General features: G+C 43.6%; 2 protein-coding genes across 3 annotated transcripts in view; both read right to left on the bottom strand.

Annotated features, from left to right (window-relative positions):
• DYTN (dystrotelin) overlaps window positions 1–1,711 on the bottom strand; it is a 70,252-nt gene extending 68,541 nt beyond the window's left edge. Inside the window, exon 1 of the mRNA XM_075831524.1 lies at window positions 1,535–1,711. The gene's annotated coding sequence lies outside the window, so the exon portion shown is untranslated. The remainder of the gene's footprint in view (window positions 1–1,534) is intronic.
• A 16,497-nt stretch (window positions 1,712–18,208) lies between these two features.
• The window catches only part of MDH1B (malate dehydrogenase 1B), a 45,109-nt gene continuing 43,547 nt past the window's right edge, over window positions 18,209–19,770 (bottom strand). For both annotated transcript variants that reach the window (XM_075829874.1, XM_075829873.1), the window contains one exon: window positions 18,209–18,468. In XM_075829874.1, the coding sequence (XP_075685989.1) occupies window positions 18,371–18,468 (98 nt within the window). In that variant the 3' untranslated portion in view covers window positions 18,209–18,370. The remainder of the gene's footprint in view (window positions 18,469–19,770) is intronic.

Raw genomic sequence — 19,770 nt, forward strand, 5'->3', positions numbered from 1 at the left:
GAAAACAACATCAGATTATTGTTTAATGATCATAGATTAAAAGTTCAGTGGAGTTTAGAATTTAGATATCAAAAGGAGACTTGTCTAACAATATCACATATTTTGAAAAATAAAGAGAATTTTGTGCATTATCTACCTATACATTTTCACAGGCAAATAACCCCATGATTATTGCCCAGGCAATATCAGTTGAAAATGAATCAAGAATAATTCAAAAGCATGTATAAAAAAAATTATACTCACCACTCCTCTTCTCCCCTTTCAGCCCCCTCATTATTCCACCGCCGCTCATACAAAGATCTGACGCCGGGCAGCGTCAGGATGTTGAATGCGATGCATTACTGATGACGTTGAAATGCTCTGTCGCATATAAAGGCCCTGACGCAGCTCGGCATCAGGTCCTTGTACGAGCGGAGCTGCAGTGATGTATGTGTGGTTTGTTTATTTTTTGGCAGAAGGGGGGTGGGAAATGTATGGCGCATGGCTGGGCTGAAATATTTGACACATTTATTAAAAGGCTTTTGCCTCTGAATAAATGTGTCGGAGTTTACTCCAACTTTTCAGTCTATTGAAACTGCCGTATGAAACGCAAGTCTTAATAAATACCCCCCATAGTTTTTAAACCGTTAAAGTGAATGTCCACCACTGAAAACCAGTTTGTATTTTGTTAACCTGAAGAGGTGAAAAATTATGTTCTGATTAATTTCTTAATATATCTTTATAATGTTAAAAGATACAATTCTGTCTGTCTGCAGCAACCATAAGAATTGGGCAGCTGCTTACTGCATACCATACATACCCAGAGATTAATCATTAAAAAGTATACATTAGGCTCCTAAATTATCCCTAGTGGCCACTGTAGGCAGCCGGGTTTGTTTTATTTAAATTTGGCCCTATATCTATGGAGAAGATGTGAAGCTCAGTATACGAAGAACAGAGCTCCAGGTCCTATAAAGATATATTATGAAGATAATCCACACAGAATGTGGAACCTACAAAACTATATGGTGTTAAAAAGTGGAACCTTTTTCCAAGGTTCTGTCTCAACAATCTATACTAATAAAATGTAACTTATTTATTTGATATAACAACAAGGTAACTGTATTTCATGCTGTTCAGTACATTGCAAATAATTGAAATACGCTGCCCTAGAAATACATACTCAGCAACAAACTAAAAACAGAATGTAGTAAGTCCAGATACATAAATAAATTGTAGTTTAAACTTTTAGTAATCCAAGAATATAAAAGTCCCTATGATCAGACAAGAAAAAACTATTGTATATATATACACATATATATATATATATATATATATATATATATATTTATATATTTATATGTATATATATATATATATATATATATATATATATATATATATATATATATGAACCACCAGTTACAACTGGAATGGGCAACTGGTATCTTCAGGACTTTATCTACAATTTTGAATAAGGATGATCAACAATCGCCCTGTATAAGTGTTCCATGTTCTTCTTTGTAATCTGATATAACAAAAAACAGCCTCCTACCTTATTCAGGTGCTCGCTGTCTTCTCTCCTGTTAACAATGCAGCAAAACGAACTAAATAGAGAATAAAATAGAGATAACTGAATTTTCCCTGGAATTGTGTGGTTTATTCCAGATTACGGGTCCTTGAATACCAGATCCTGGAGGAGACCTGCCTGTACCGTAACTTAAAGTCGTACGTTATGCAAACATGGCTAATAAAGAGGCACATTAATTAGTAATGAATAGCTTCAATAATTAAAGCTGCTCCTTTCATCTTCATTTCGAGAGCTAATTTCACCCTTATTCCATTGCCACATTTATTTATTTTTGGCAAACTAATACACAACAATTTCCAGTCACTGTGGAAACCAAATATCACCATAGCAACACAAAAGCACATTGAGACCTTCATATTTGAGGCTTGAAGTACAAAACCTCAATTAAATTATTAGATGCTTCCTGTAAATGGAACAGAGACGTTTGATGATGTCAGGGTGACAGAAATACATGACACATGTAATTTCTTTAAGGGTATATTCAAACGATGTGGTTGAGGTGTGTCACGGCGTGGGGAGTGGACCCACTGGGCCATACCGCGTAGCGGGATAGCAGGAGGCCAAACAGGTACAATGCAATGTCTATAGTTCAGAAAGGGTACCTGAGGCAATGTAGGCAGTAGCGGTAGAAGGTGGACATGGGGACTGTCAATGACGAGAAGTTGGGAATGAACAGCCGGTAGAAGTTGGCGAATCCCAGGAAGTGTTGTATGGCCCTTAAAGGGAATGTGTTGCCAGCAAAACATGTTTTGTTTTTTTTAATTAAACATTTAGTGTGTAGGTGTTTAAACATTGTTCAAATTTTTTTATTTTTTTCACGAGTCAGGAAATATTATAAATTAGATTCTAATTTATAATATTTCCCATTGCTGGTCACTAGATGGAGCTATTCCCAAAATTGCAGCATTGCATGTGGTAAAGCAACCACATTGCTTTTTGCTGCAAAATTGGGAAAAAAGCACTCGCTCTAGTGAAACGAGGGGATTGAACGGTCTAACCTCCTACACTGTGTGTCGCCATTTTTTGAGCTAACACACAGTGTAGTAGGTTTACATACAGTAGTAAACACACACAAACACGAACATACATAGAAATCTCTTACCTGCTCCTGCCGCCGCGGCTCCCTCCGGCCCATCCGCTCCGTCTGCTGCCGCTGGTCCAAGTGCACAAGTCCGAAAGCTGCGGCCGGAAGTAGTAATCTTACTGTCCGGCCGCGACTTCCGGTCCACAGGAAAATGGCGCCGGACGGCGCGCATTTCAAATTGGACTGTGTGGGAGCGGCGCATGCGCAGTTCCCACACAGACGGTGTACACAGAAGTGGATGGGACGGGACCCGTTCGCAGTCCCTATGGGACTGTGGCTGCCGTATTCCATGTCTGTATGTGTCGTTAATCGACACATACAGAAATGGAAAAAAAAATGGCAGCCCCCACAGGGAAGAAAAAGTGAAAAAATAGAAAAAAGTAACACACAAACACACAAATAAATAAAAACGTTTTTAATAAAACACTAACATTAAACTGACATGAATTTTTTTTTTGTGGTGACACTGTTCCTTTAAGCCTTGGGGGCGTGGCCACTCCAGGACAGCCTTTACCTTCTCAGGGTCCATCTTGAGGCCCTGATCAGAGATGATATAGCCCAGGAAGGGAAAATATCTTTTTTCAAACATGCACTTCTCCAGCTTGGCATAAAGATGATTCTCTGTTAAATGAAGCAACACCTGGTGGACATGACTCTGATGATTTACCGGATCTGGGGAAAAAATCAAAATGTCATCGAGATACACCATGACACAGATATAGAGGAAATCACGAAAAATGTCATTGACAAATTCTTGAAACACTGCGGGGGCGTTACACAGGCCGAAGGGCCTTACTAGGTATTCATAGTGCCCATCACGTGTATTAAATGCGGTCTTCCACTCATCATCCTGATGAATCCGAATCAGGTTGTAGGCCCCCCGCAAGTCCAGTTTAGAAAAAATGTTTGTCCCCCGTATGCGATCAATATCCAAAATCAAAGGCAATGGGTACCTGTTATTCACCGTGATCCGATTGAGGCCCCAGTAGTCAATGCAGGGTCGGAGGGATACAAACGGAGCCAAGGCGAACCCAGCAGCACGGTGTTGACGGCCTTGGGCAGGACAAACAGGGAGATAAGCTCAGTGTGAATAGCTCCCACTTGAAGTCTCAATGGCTTGGTCACAGACTAAACTGGGTCAGGCGATGACAGTCCATCTACCGAGGCGACAAGCAAGGGCCTTTCCAGACGGACAGTGGGCAACTGGAGAAGACCCACAAGGTCTTGACAGATGAAATTAGCTGCAGAGGCAGAGTCCAGGTAGGCAGAGACCGGATGGGGTTTCTCGCCAACAATGATGGTCACGGGAATAAACAGTTTGGAGGAGAGTTCACAATGAAATTCAGTGGCGTCCAGGGTTGTCTCTCCAACCAAACCTAGGCGTTGGGTATTTTTGGCTTTTATGAACACAGACACATGACATAGCCAGGGAGGCCGCAATAAAGACAGAGTCCAGAGTTGCACCTGCGTTGTTTCTCTTGTACTGGGAACATAGGGCAAGGCAGTAGAGGGCGGCAAGAGGGGTTGCTGGAAGTTGGCGCCAATCTAGGAAGCCGTCTCTCCTGTCGAACCTCAAGAGATCTCTCCCTGAGCCTTATATCCACCCGGGTAGGCAGCAGAATCAGGTCGTCCACGGCAGGTGGTAGATCTCGGGCAGGAAGTTCATCTTTGATCTCGGGCGATAGACCATGCCAGAAGGATGCTACCAAGACCTCATTGGTCCAGGACAGCTCTCCCGCCAGGGTCCGGAACTGGATGGTGTATTCGCCCACGGAGGTGTCCTCTTGGCGCAGGTTCAAGATAGCAGTGGCTGTCAACGAGACTCGTCCTGGCTCCTCAAAAACAGCACGGAACAACCGCACAAACCCCTGGAAGTCTTGAGTCTCAGGTCCCTGACATTCCCAGATTGGGTTCGCCCATGCCAGGGCCTTGCCAGCAAGTAGAGACACGATGAAGGCGATCTTGGTTCGTCCGATGGAAATGCTCGGGCATGCAGGGTAAAATGGATATAGCATTGGTTCAGAAATCCCCTGCACGTACTTGCGTCTCCATGGAACCGAGAAGGTAATGGCAGCGAGAACCGAGGATCCGAACCGGAACTGCCAGGAGGTGTAGCAGGATGGTCGGTCGGAGGAGCTTGCATAGAGGCAGGAAGGGAAGCAGCTAGTGCCCCTAGCTGCTGCACCATGGAGTCCACTGCAACAAGAAGTTGATCCTGCCTTGCTCGGAGATCCTGCAGGTAGGCCGGCATGACTTGGGGGGGCGACATTCCCTTAAATTGACCAGCGAGGTCCATGGCCTAAGCGTACTGTCAAGATGCGGGGTGTGGACCCACTGGGCTGTACCGCATAGCGGGATGGCAGCAGGCCAAACAGGGGGATGATGCAGCATAGCAGCAGGATGTCCATGGCCGCGGTCGTCGAGGGGTAAGTTAGAACGATGGACCGCGGCCATAGAAGTTACAACACTGAACTCAATCACTCACACACTGGACACATGTTGCAAAGACGGCACTACACATACTAGTATTGGACACATGGCACACAGATTCCGCACACATTGTTTACATTTTAGATGAATTTTAGGTCAGCTTTGATCATACATTGGACATATTTTGCTTACACACTACACATACAGTATATCACTCACACTACAAACCTCACTCACACTTAAAGGGTTATTCCTTTTCTTGGAACGTTTTGGCATATATCTAGGATATTCCATTCCAATCATTGAAGGTCTGATCTTTGGGCTCCTTCATTTGTTTGCCAATCGGATCTTTTATGCGACCCAAAAAATGGTTGCTTAGTGGCAGCACTTTTCCCTGTGTGAACAGGGGATGTGCTGCCGGCAAGATGCAAATGTTTTGGGACAAACTATCATATTAACGATCTTCTGTCCCCATATATTCTGATCGCTGCTTCGTTTAAACGGAGCAAATGAGCGCCGATTGACATGCTGTATTGTCGATCGGTGCTCCATACCTGGCAGAAAATCTGCCCGTGTAAAAGGGCCTTTATTTTAGTAGGAAAACTCCTTTAAAGTACATTTCAATACTTATATGTAAGACACAGACACCTCTGCTTAGATGACACCAGGACTATGGCACCACGAAACCCTGTCTACTGATTCCCCTAATCATTGTTGCTCCTACCATGGCTGTGACAAAAATTATAACCAAACCCCCTCCAAAGTTTTCCTCACCGACTAGTTTAGCAGCAACTTACTGCTCTCTGGTTGAATTAGGCCTCTTCCCACTGGGGCCCCTGTATAGTTGAACTGGCTGCACAGGCGGTATGCCTGCATCTGTGTTCTACTTCTGATCCTGACTCCTGTCTGCTCCTGACTATGCACTTGCCTTGTCCTTCAGAAACCACACCTGGAACCTGTATTGAAACTAAACTCTGCTGTTCCAGGACTTTCAAATCACCAATGCTATTCCTGTATTGGAAACTTAGCTCTGCTGTAGCAGAACTATGAAATCAGCTCTGTTGTTCCTGTATTACAAACTCAGCACTACTGGCCATAGACTGCCTGGTTGTCTTTCTATTTGCTGTTCCTGAGCTGTGACCATGCTCCAGTCCTGTGATCATGCGCCCCTGTTCCACGCCCCACATCTGGTCTTTTTTCTGTCCTATCATTGCTGCTACATCCTGCTGCCAACTGGTGACTATTCTGGGGACTGCGACCTGGCTATACTGGGGACCGTGGGGGAAAAGGTGGAAAACAAGGGATCCCTTAGACTCCGCACCCTAGTCAAGCCAGAACAAAACTAACTGCAGTCTAAGGATTCAATATTCACGTGAAATGTAACACATTGAATAAAAAAATCAGGTCAGTACCATAAAAGCAAGTAAAAGCAACACCTACTTGTTTCAAGCCAGAGTGACTCTTAGTGCAGGGGCGTAGCTTGGGGGGGCAGGCGGGGCATGTGCCCCGGGCACAACTACAAGGGAAGGAAGGGGGGGCGCCGACCAGGGGAGCGGAGGCATGTGCCCTCCGGGCCGGTACCCCCATAGACATTTGGTGCTATGGGCAGCGCATGGGCCAGGAGCGGGAGCTGTGTACTGTAATGCACGATGTTCTCCTGCACAGTCAGAGCGTGTGTTGTGCTCCGGGCGGCTGCATTATACGTCACATGTGACGTCATATAATGCAGCCGGCCATACACTCTGCCTGTGAGAAGAACACCATTGAAGTGTTCAGCCCCAGCTAGCAGACAGGCAGGATCGAGGAAGAGAGGGCTGGGGAGGAGCAGTCTTACACACAGCTCTCCTCCTGCCTGCAACGTGTAACCCCTCATAACATGAAGATCCCTCCACGGAGCTCCGGACTGATAAGTACAGCTGTGTATGTGCAAGTAGGGGAAGGTGTGTGTGTGTGTGTGTGTGTGTGTGTGTGTAGGTGTGTGTAGGTGTGTTTGTAGGTGTGTTTGTGTGTGTGTTTATATATAGTTTTTGTGTGGGAGGAGGCATTTGACTGTAAATATTATGTGTGGGGTGAGGGGATTCTGTATAAATTGTTTTAGTGGGGAGGAAGGATTTGGCTATATGGCCTCATGCACACTTCCGTCGGCCATTGTACTGCCGCTAATGACGTTTCCGTGAATTACGGACCTCACACGGATGGCTTCCGTGTGCAGTCCGTTGTTTCACGGACCAAATCAATGCAAATGCCGAAACTGTTCCTGCCCTTTTTTTGAGGGAACGGTGGCACGGCTCCGTTAAAACAATGGAAGTGTGCATGGACCCATTGAAATGAATGTGTCAGGGTGCTATCCATTCAAATAACGGATAGCACCCTGATGAAAAAAACTGAAGTGGGCATGAGGCCTAAGGCCTCAAGCACATATCCGTTGCCATTTATACGGCTGCATATCACGGATCCGCAGAGTTTAAGGGGGGGGGGGGCGCAAAGCTGAATCTTTGCCCCGGGTGCAGGAGAACCTAGCTACGCCTCTGCTTAGTGGTCATAGGCTAAATATCTTTTAACTCCACAAATCATCTAAACATGGTGCAAGGTAAGTGGCCTTTACTAAAAGCAAATGTTAAAATGAATATAATAGACTTAATAGTTTGATTTCAGTTTGACAATCAGGATGGGATGGGGGTCCTAAGAGAAAGGAGAAGTGAGTCATTGTCACTAGACTTACAAAAGGAATTTTATGTGGTTACCTGGTATCATCTGTATACACACTGGAAAAATGTGGGTTTAGTAGTGACAAACTGAATACCAAATCCAGCTGGTGCTGGGAGTCTTAGGGTATGTTCACACGGCGGGGGTCCGTAACGGCTGAAATTACGGGGATGTTTCAGCCTGAAAACATCCCCGTAATTTCAGCCGTACCGGCATGTGCAGGCGCTTGAACGCCGCGTCAATTACGGCCGTAATTAGCGCTGCTATTCATTGGAGTCAATGAATAGCGGCTCCAATTACGGCCAAAGAAGTGACAGGTCACTTCTTCTACGCGGGCGTCTATTTACGCGCCGTCATTTGACAGCGGCGCGTAAATATACGCCTCGTGTGAACAGACAAATGTCTGCCCATTGCTTTCAATGGGCAGATGTTTGTCAGCGCTATTGAGGCGCTATTTTCAGACGTAAACCGGGGCAAAAACGCCCGAATTACGTCCGTAAATAGGCCGTGTGAACATACCCTTAAGGGCAATGCTCCCTGGGCAAAGTATGCAAAAGAGCTCGCCTCAAAAAGGAAGAAACCGTCTCTCTCCCTCTCTCTCTCTCTCTCTCGCTCTCCTCTCTCTCTCTCTCTCCTCTATCCTCTCTCTCTCTCTCCTCTCTCTCTCTCCTCTCTCTCACCACCTATAGGTGACTACCCTGGAAGTCTATAGGCAAACAAGAGACAGCACTGTATCGGAGTGGTTCATACCTAGAGAGACAGTTTTCTTCCTTCTGGAGAGCTATTTTGCATACTTTTGCCAGGGAGCGTTTGCCTTAAGACTCTCTACCAGCTGGATCTCCGCAAGGAGAATCAGTGACTTTCAAGGTATGGATATTATGTTTACACCAAAACTCTTGGGTGGCATTGGGACAGGAGAGCAGCATAGCCTGATGATTAATCCACTTTAAAATCAATTGCTTGCTTAGTTAATATAAACACATACTCTATTTTTCAACATAATCACTTTCTCTGTTGAGGCACCAAAGTGGATCAAGGCGCTAAATCCCTGTTGGTCAAAGAATTTTCCTGTACACATAGTCATTTTTGGATTTTCTTGACACTGTCACCAGAATAGAAGCATAAGCTTCAAAGGTGTTTCTTCAGCTTTGGAAATAGCTGAAGGTCAGATGGTGATGTCTCACCTTTCCAAGAGATTTACAGTGTAACAAGCAAAGTATAGCCAGAAATACCCATCCATTTCAGCAAACACTGTAGCTTCACTACAGCCTTTACAGGACCTTTCAAGTAGCAACATCAATGTATTTGACTTTGTTAGGAGGTGCTGTTTGTTTGTTTGTTTGTTTGTTTGTTTGTTTGTTTGTTTGTTTGTTTGTTTGATTGTTTGCATTGGATGTAAATTAGAGGAACATAAGTGAAGTCCATTCGTTTTTGTGCTCTTCAGTGTGTTGCTTGGTAACTTACCTGCTACATACTTTTCAATATTATAAGCACTCATACATAATGTTCCATATTGTGCCATGAGAAATCAACTATTATAGAGAGGCATGTCAATCTTACTGTATAACTAGTTAAATTTCCTAACCCCCTACCCGACGTTTGTCGTAAGTATATTTACACGATGGGTGCGTGGACCCACTGGGCCGTAACGCCGTAGCGGGATAGTAGCTGGCCAACAGGATACCAATTCACAGTCTATAGTTCGCATAAGGGTACCTGTGGTAACTTCAGACAGTAGTGATGGTAGGCTCGGATGGGACCTTGGCAGCAGGCAGACACCAGGCGTGGTGTAACATGGAAGGCGTAGTATACGGCGCACACGACTCCAACTCTCAATGACACAGGAACAAGGAACCACAGGATACAGGTCCTGGAACACTGGGAACTGGAAAACACTAAGGGACCATTTGCAAAGACTAACACGGGCAGACACAACAACGCTCAGGCAATGAGGGAAGGGGCAGGCCCCTTCTTATAGTCTAGTGTGACTATGGGCTAATTACATATTAAATTCATGTGCGCCAGGCAGCGGCGTGGGCGCACACCCTACGGGGCACCACAGAATGAAGCAGAAGTGAGCGCTGGCGTCTCCTGAGGAGATGCGGGCCAGCGCTCACAGATCCATGGCCACGGCCGTTGGGAGGGTAGTGGCCATGAGTGTTACATGTATGTCATGAAAAGCTATTGGTTCCCGCAAAATGTTGTATGCTTATGACAAATAGATGGTCCGGGCAGATGGCTGTTATGGCAACCTGAGGCCTAACAGTGGCCACCTGGTCTGCCGAGTATGGAAGCCTACCTGGCCCTACCAAAAGGCTTCCTGTCAGCTCCATAAGTGTGACAAGAAGATGAAGCGGACTCAGAAGCTGAGCCCACACCATCAGCCGCGGGTGTTACAGCTGACACCCTGCTGTAACGGCGGGGACCGGAGCTAGCTCCGGTCCCCGCCATTAACCCCTTAGATCCCACGGTCAAAAGCGACCGTGGCATCTAGGTGGTTTGAAGCCGATTGGCACCGATAGTTGCTATGGCAACTGGAGGTCTAAAAATCGACTCCTGGTCTGCCAAGTATGGAAGCCCATTGGCAACATAAGTATTGTAGTATATTATAACAGCAATCAGACACTTGAACCTTCAAGACCCCTAGTGGGCCTAAGAAAAAAGTGCAATAAAATGTTGTAAAAAAAAATAAAATTTTTAAGTAACAAAAAAAAAACAAAAAAACAACCACACTGCCCTTTTTGCCCTTACAGAGTCCTTTATTTTTTTAAGAAATAAATAACTATACTTAATTGGTATCGCCATGTCCGTTAACGGCCTGAACTATAAAATTATTCTGATATTTATCCCGTGCGGTAAACATCGTAAAAAAAAACCACCTAAAAACCAATACCAGAATTACTGTTTTTTGGTCACTTTGCCTTACAAAAATTGCAATAAAAAGTGATCAAAAAGTCGCATGTATCCAAAAATTATACCAATAACAAATGACAGCTGGTGTAAAGGATCTGCCAGGTACAGCTTCTGTGTCAACGCCCATATGTAATCAGTCTGCACCTGCTTCTATGTCTGTGAGACTGACTCCATCTTCCACCACTCAGGATGGCAGGCTTAGGAGTGGGAGAGCCTATCACAGCCTGGCCAGACGGAGCTAGCTCCCGCCCTCTGTCTATTTATACCTGCCTTTCCTGTTCCTCCTTGCTTGTGATTCTTCTCGTTTGGTTTCCTGGCCCTGCTGCAGCTTCTGAACTATTTGACCCTGCTTCATATTGACCTTGGCTTACTGACTACTCTCCTGCTCTGCGTTTGGTACCTCGTACACTTCTGGTTTGACTCGGCTCGTTCACCACTCTTGTTGCTCACGGTGTTGCCGTGGGCAACTGCCCCATTTCTCTTAGCTCTGTGTACCCTTGTCCGTTTGTCTGTCGTGCACTTATTGAGCATAGGGACCGTCACCTAGTTGTACCCCGTCGCCTAGGGCGGGTCGTTGCAAGTAGGCAGGGACTGAGTGGCGGGTAGATTAGGGCTCACTTGTCTGTTTCCCTACCCCCATCATTACAGCTGGTCTTGAAAAAACAAGCCCTCATGCAGCTCCGTTGATGACAATTTTTTAAAAGTTATGGTTCTCAGAACATGGCGATAGAAAACAATATTTAATTTCTTACAAAAAAGTAATTTTATTGTGCAAAAATGTGTAAAATATAAAAAAGCAATATCAATTTGGTAACTCCTGAATCATACTGACCCATAGACTATAGTTAACATGTCTTCTGTTTCAAGAGGCGATTATCAAGGCCCTAATAGGAGGGCTCAAACATATCTGCTGGAAGCGAGGGTGCCCGTATTATACCAGGACAACACTTTCCCAGCAAAATTTCCCAAACTGCTAAGGTGCAGAGTGTGGACCAAAAGGGAGCTAAGAAAGGACACAATTCATCTGTGCAACACTGGTTTTTGCATAAAGGATTGCTTCAAAGCATAAAAGACATCATTATTTTTTACCCCATTATTATACCATCTGATTATTCCCTGATGTACTCTGCCCAGCTTATCTATACCCCCACATTATAAACTGAAATACCATTAAAACTCCAAACAAAACTACTACCGAGCAAAATCCCTTCTGAGCCCTACACTGTACTCAAACAGCAGTTTACTTCCACATAATTGGCATCGCCATACCTGATAGAACCCTTTTAACAATTTTTGGGGTGTCTGTTTCCAGTGGCACAAATTGAACACAACATATTTGGCACTGAAACGGAATATCTGGGGAAAAATTGCAATTTTTACTTTGCATCATCCGCAGCACTTTAATTTCTAAAAAACACCTGTGGGGTTAAAATGCTTACTGAATGCTTAATAAATGCCTTGAGGGGTGTGGTTTTGGAAATGGGGTCACTTCTTTCTTTCTTTATTTCACATCAGACCCTCTGCAATTGTGAACCAATACTTTGTAAATCGCCAAATTAGGCCTGAATTTCGCATGGTACTGTTTCACTCATGAGCCCTGTCGTATGTCCAGGCAAAAGATTAGGGTCACATGTAGAGTGTTTCTAAAACCGGGAAACACAGCATAATAATTAAAGAGCTGTCTTTTCATGGTGGCACAAGCTGGACACAAAATATTGGACACGGAAATAGGATATCTATGGAAAAATTTTAATTTTTACTCAGCTACATCGAGTGCACACAAATTTCTGGAAAACACTGGTGGGGTAAACATGCTCACTGCACCCCTAGGTGAATACCTTGAGGGGTGTAGTTTCCATAATGAGGTCACTTTTGGGGGGTTTTCAATGCAAATTCTGCACTCCAAAAGCCACTTTCCATTTGTGCCCTGCCGTGTGCCCAAATAGCAGTTTATGACCATATATAGGGTATTTCCGTACTCTGGAGAAGTTGCTTTACAAATGTTGGGGTTCTTTTTTTCCTTTATTTGTTGAGAAAATGAAAAAGTCTGAGCTAAGGACCCATCTTATTAGAAAAAATATATATATTTTTTTTCTACTGCCCAATTCTAATAAAATCTAGATGAATTCCTCAAGGGGTGTAGTTTCCTAAATGGAGTAGCTTTTGGGGAGTTTCCACTGTACTGGTATTAGGAGCTTTGCAAGAGCAATATGGTGCCGAGAAACCAATCCAGCAAAATCTGCGCTCCAAAAGTTAAATGGCGCTCCTTCCCTTCTGAGCTTTGCTGTGTGCCCAACAGTAGTTTATGACCATAGTTGGGGTAGTCTGGAGAAGTTGCTTTACAAATGTTGGGGTTCTTTGTTTCCTTTATCTGTTGAAAAATGTTGAGCTGAAGTTACATCTTATTGGGAAAAATTAAATTTTCGATTTTTACGGCCAAATCCTAATAAAACCGATGAAACACCTGTGGGGTCATGATCACTACAGCCATAGATGAATTCCTTTCATTTCAAAAATGGGATATTTTTTGGGGTGTTTCCTTTCCTTGAGCCGCACAGTGTCTGGGTCCCGGTGATTTTTATACTCCGGTGCCTGCCTCCCTGTACTACCCTCATCTAGTATGCGCCTTGTCCTTGTTGACATATTAATTTTCTATCAATTTGGCACAGGCACATTGCCATGCCATTACCTCCTGTTTGCCATTATCCAAGATGGCGTCTGCATGCTCTGATGCGCACTGCGCATGCGCCAACTACGTCAAACATCCGGGTTTCCACTGCTCTATGCCATACTTCCGCGCATGCGCAGTAGCGCCTCGTGGACGCCGCCATTGCGGCTGTATGATCATGTCTCCTCAGGTGATATCGGTTTTAATTCAATACCCCTGCTTCCTTCACTATGATTACACAGGTGCATGTATCAATATTTATTGATACGTTACACTGTCTTGATAGTTTATCGAGTTTGGCTACACTGTATACTGTTTTGATACTGCTGGCTCTACACTGCCCTTGTATTGATTCATCACATACGTGATTGTTTACACTGACTCTATATTTTGACACTGTATGTACATGATTATTGTATTTGTATTTGCTGATTGACACTTTGATTTATACTGCTGTGTGTTCACATGTATTTTGCTTGAGAAAGGCTCTAGTGGATAGAGCTGAAACGTCGCACATGGGGCAATAAAGTACCCTCTTTTTTCACTTATACTACGGTGTGCTGGCTGTTTTTTGGATTTATGTCTTACAAGCAGATACATTTAAAATTCGAAAAAATAAAATGTTTGCACGTTTTCTCTAAATTTTGATGTTTTTCACAAGTAAGCAATGAATGTATCAACCAAATTTTGACATAGAGCACAATATGTCATGAGAAAACAGTGTCAGATTTGAAAAATGTCACTCTTTCAGAGCGGTCAAAAGTGTCTGCAGTGGGAAGGGTTTAAACATGATCAGCTCATCTGGATATTGTAAATGCCCACTTGTTAATCTGTAACACTTATATGTGGCCATCACAAGATTCAGGGCACCATTTCTGCCCATGTTGCACTGTATCACAATCAGGACCATTTACAGCTACAAGGTCTGTTCATCCACACAAAAACAAATTACAGTTTGCAGCTCTAATTTCATCCACAAGGTTGCCATTGATAAACTGGGTGTATCAACAATATATGGCCGGAGTGTTAGATAGAATGCAGTTCTCATTTAGACAGCTGTAATGTGGCCACATTTTAGCTTCCATATTATGTCCACTAGTACTAGCCTGATTGTGGATCTAATGACCCGTTCTAACAGCATTATAGGGATCTATGATGCTGTTAGTTTGGGTCAACAGAGGGCACAATGCTGATTCACAGGTTTTCCCTGTAAAGAGGGGCTCTCAGCCACCTGCTGTGCATTGAGCTGCAACATTGCTCTTTTCAAGTGAATGGGACGACCTCTTTGAAAAGGGCCTTTCCGTTCTCCAGACATGCCTGTTTTAGTAAATACTTGCATTCCCTATAAAATAGCAATGCTGGAGCACCTTTTCTGCATGCTGATGTTCAGTGGCGGATTATCATATGGGCGTTTCGGGCGGCCGCCCGGGGCCCGAGGCTCCCAGGGGGCCCATGGCAGCCCGAAACGCACATCATCTCCTAAATCTATTCAGCGCGCTAGCGCTGCTAACGGCTGAAGATGAGGAGGAGCAGGGAATTGGCCGGGAAATAGGTAGGACACGCCTCCCTGACAAGTGCGGCCCGCCGCCATTGAGTAACAGAACAGCGACGGACGGCTGTTCTGTTACTCCAAAGCAGCAAGAGAAGAGCCGGGCGGGCGGTCACCGGCGCTGAGGTCAGTACAGGCTTATCCTCCTGCCCAACTGGTTCCCGACCGCTGGCTGTATTTTTACGGCCAGCGGTCAGGGACGGGTCCTTAAAACCCGAGCCATAGACTTTCTACGGCTCGGGTTTTAACTTGCTGCCCGCGCGATCGGGCAGCTGAATGTCGGGTCTCCGGCTGTCAGTGACTGCCGGGGACCCTGAGGAGAAGATAGAAGCAGCTTTCGCTGCTTCTGTCTTCTCCGATGTCTTCTTACACAGCGTTCAATGAACGCTGTGTACAGGAATAGAGACAGCAGCAGCGGCGCTGTCTCTATTCCTCCCGGTGATCATGTGACTGGTCACATGATCGCCGGGTGCCGTTAGTGGCAGACTGTATCTGGGTCTTACTAGACCCAGCACAGCCCTGTTAGTGACGATCGTCACTGTGAGAGGGCTGATTTCCCCTGTAACTGGGGCTGCTGTGCAGCTCCAGTTACAGTGGAAAAACATGGTGTAAAACAAAGAAAAAAAATATATAAAGTTCCCCAAAGGTCTTTTTTGACCTTTGAGGATCAGACCATAGTAATAAAAAAATAATAAAGTGCAAAAAAAATGTAAATAATAAATACACATAAAATACCCACCCCAAAAAAACGTTCCCCTCGCCAATCATTGTTGTAACGCTAGCGCTGACCCAATTACCCTAATATAGACATGTAATATATTAAAGTTTACGGTAGACAATGGCGATCACAAACAAAAGGTCTATTTTAGGGTAAAACTATGTTATTAACCAAAAAAAATAGCTGAAACTTAAAAAAGCTTATTTTTTTACTATTATTTTCAAACTTTATGAATAAAAATTCTAAAATAGCAAAAAAGGTGTGTATAAAAATGATAAAAAACGAAACCTGCATTGTCTACGGAAAAAACGTCGCAAAAATCACGTTGGTTTTATTTTTTTTTAATAAAAATGTGTGTTTGGTGCAACTTTGTAATTACATTTTATTAAAAAATATTTTCACTTTGAGATACAGCTGCTTTGTATCCTGTATCCGTCAGGTCAGCAGGACTGACGGGATCAGTGAAACGGGCCCTGCGCTAAATTATAATCTTAAATGTGATAGATTTGAGGTGGATCCTGCGTGTCACTGATCCTGTCAGTCCTGCTGACCTGACGGATACAGGATACAAAGCAGCTGTATCTCAAAAAGTAAAAATATTTTTTAATAAAATCAATCAATCACACTGATACACACACATACTATATATATATTATATATATATATATATATATATATATATATATATATAATTATAATATAACGTTTTTAAATGTGTACATAGCATTGTGGCACTATATACAAGGGGGAGCGCTGTGAGGCACTATATACAAGGGGGAGCGCTGTGAGGCACTATATACAAGGGGGAGCGCTGTGTGGCACTATATACAAGGGGGAGCGCTGTGTGGCACTATATACAAGGGGGAGCGCTGTGTGGCACTATATACAAGGGGGAGCGCTGTGTGGCACTATATACAAGGGGGGGGGCTGTGTAGTGCTATCCACAGTGGTATGTGTGTGGCGCTCTTTATATGTGGGGCTTTTTGGTGCTATTTACAAGAGGGGGAGGGCTGTATGGCACTATCTATAGGGGGCTGTGTGTAACGCTCTACGAGGGGGATGTGTGATATATAGAGGGGGCTGTGTATGGCGATATATGGGGGTGTGCAATATCTATGGGGGTGTGTAATATCTACAGGGGCTGTGTGTGGCACTATGTACAGGGGGCTGTGTGTATGTGGTGTTTTACAGTGTGTGGTATTATATTCAGGCGCGCAGTGTTTGGTGCTATTATATTTAGGGGCACAGTATGTGGCACCATGATAACTTTATTTTCGTTTATAGGTGTGGAAATGTTGGAAAAGTGAGGAGACGTCTGAGTGGCAAATTCTGCAGAAATGAGTCATGGCCGGGAGAAGTCGTCATGAGTGCTGGACCGGATGGAGAAGAAAAGAGGAAAAAAACTACTAGAATCTGAGACGTCGTCACCTGTGAGTCACTAGATTTATAGAGAATCTGTCACCTCTCCTGACATGTTTATTATAGGAATCCTTGTATTTCACAAAAAGTCATTCTGCAGTCCAGGACTGATAGACAATTCCCCTTGTCAGGAGGTTGTGTCCCTGCACAGTGTGATCCTGTCAGTATGTAGGGACACCGCGCTGTGACAAGGGGAATCGTAACACTGTTAATGCTTGCCCAAAAAGGTAGTGTTAAAAATAGTTACGGTGAGGAAGGGGGGCCCAAGTTTGGGTAACAGCCCAGGGCCCATGGTCTACTTAATCCGCCACTGCTGATGTTCCTCGGTTATACAGGAGTAAACTGACAACTGTGTGTTATAATTCTCCTTGTCAATAGGATGTGTCTCTACAAAGTCAGAACTATCATTGTCTGAGTAAATAGGGTCACTGCCCAATGGCAAGGGGCATTGCTGACTTATGGGGAATGAAGAGCTGGCATGCCCTCTTTAAGTAATTAACCCCTTATATAACAGTATTATCAGAATTCCTTCCCATATATACAGCTGCAATGTAATAACAACTTGCAGGATAGTAGGGAGACCATTCCAAACAGTATATCTTAAAACCAATCAGTCTACATTTTACAGATTAAGGCCCCCTGCACACGCTGCAGATTTTGTTGCAGAAATTTCAGCAACTGTATATCAGTTTAAGCAAAAAACTTGAGGACAGCATCCGTATGGCAAAAGTGTAAAAGTGTTTTATTAACACATCCCAATGACAAAGGGAGTCCGCAGGAGTCTTTATCAAGCATAAAAAGATTTTTACACTTTTGCCATACGGATGCTGTCCTCAAGTTTTTTTTGCATCAATTGATTGTCCAGAAGGGATCTCTGGACTTGGAATTTGCATCCTGCCGTAATCGAGTGGAGATATTCCAACCAAGTGAGTGCTGTGGATAATCAGTTTACCATTTGTATATCTGTTTAATTCATCTTAATGGGGTTGTTTCTGCAGTAAGCACAAAATCTGGAACAAAATAGGCAGCGTGTGCAGGGGTCCAAAGTCTTCGGACTGTTGCAAAGCAATCAGTAGTCTTCTGACAGGTAACATCTCCACGAATCTGCATGGCCATTTACCTTGTATATTCTGAAGCAGTTCAAGAGACAATTTATTTTAAACAACTTCCTTTTTATTTTTTCGTTTTTATCTTTGTTATACAAATCTTTCTTTTTGTATTAATCATATTTTAAAATTACAGAATTGATGCATTTTCACCTAGTGCTGATTTTGAGTAGCAATAAACCACAGGAAAGTTTAATTAAAGGAACTTCAACCAAGCTGCTCAACGGATGTCTGGATATTTAGTTGATTTTCCCCATTGAGTAACGAAGATTCTTCTCTCAGTTCCTTAGATGAGTTTTCTAGTTCTGAAATAAGTTGAAACATGTAAATCATGTGAAAAAAATACTAGAGGGTTATTTCCATAACTATAATATCTAGTACTTTATAGTATGTAGAATAATAGATATTTTAACTGAAGAAAAGCTTATTACAAACTCACTCACTCTCTATACACTGTGTAGCCATAACAATAAAACCACTGACAGGTGAAGTGAATAACATTATATCACTACAATGACGCCTGTCAAGGGGTGGGATACAAGATCCAGCAAGTGAACACTCAGCTCTTGCAGTTGATATGTTTGAAGCAGGAAAAATGTGCAACGCAAGGATCTGAGCGACTTTTACTTGTAATGGTAAGACGACGGGGTCAGAACATCTCCGAAAAAGCAGGTTTTGTGGGGTGTTCCTAGTATGCAGTGGTTAGTTTCTACCAAAAGTGGTCCAAACAAGGACAACCAATGGCAGGGTCATGGGCACCCAAGGCTCATTGATGCGTGTGATGGGTGAAGGCTAGCCCGTCTGATCTGTTCTCATAGAAGAGCTATTGTAGCAAAAATTACAGTTCACAGCTCTTATTTCATCCACAGCAAGGTCGCCATTGATAAAGTGGGTGTATCAACAAGATGTAGCCTGAGTGTTAGGCCTCATGTAGTAGCTGTAACGCAGCCACATTTTAGCATAGATATTATGTCCGAAAGTCCTGACATGATTGTAGGTATAATGACCCAAACTAACCGCATCATAGGGATCTATGATGCGGTTAGTCCGGATTATTAGACCAGTAGTTGAGATGGGATTTGCGGTCGCAATATGGATACTAAAAACTAGATTTATGGGAAATGGGAATATGGGAATTTACTAAAACAGACATGTTAAGAGTTAAAGTTATAATCCGCTTATATAACAGTTTTATCAGCATGCCTTCCTAAATATACAGCAGCAATGCAAAACTTGCCAAACAGAAAGCATGATAAAGAGTTCAAGGTGTTGACTTGGCCCATAAATTCCCCAGTTCTCAATCTCATCTGTGGATTGTGCTGGAAAAGAAATCCAATCCATGGCAATTTATGGGATCTGCTGCTAACGTTTTGGTGCCAGATAACATAGGACATCTTCACAGGTCTTGTGGAGTCCATGCCACAGGTCAGAGCTGTTTTGGCAGCACGAGAGCGACCCATACAATATTAGGCTGGTGGTTTTAATGTTATGGCTGTATGATGTATTTGTATCTCAATATCTATACATGATATTGAATTATAGGATTATTTGAGTCATTAAGAGAGGGGAGTGTTGGGTTGAAGTAAGAGTGGATTCTGGTTTGACAG

Source organism: Rhinoderma darwinii, chromosome 6 (genome assembly GCF_050947455.1).
Source record: "Rhinoderma darwinii isolate aRhiDar2 chromosome 6, aRhiDar2.hap1, whole genome shotgun sequence".
Taxonomy (NCBI): domain Eukaryota; kingdom Metazoa; phylum Chordata; class Amphibia; order Anura; family Rhinodermatidae; genus Rhinoderma; species Rhinoderma darwinii.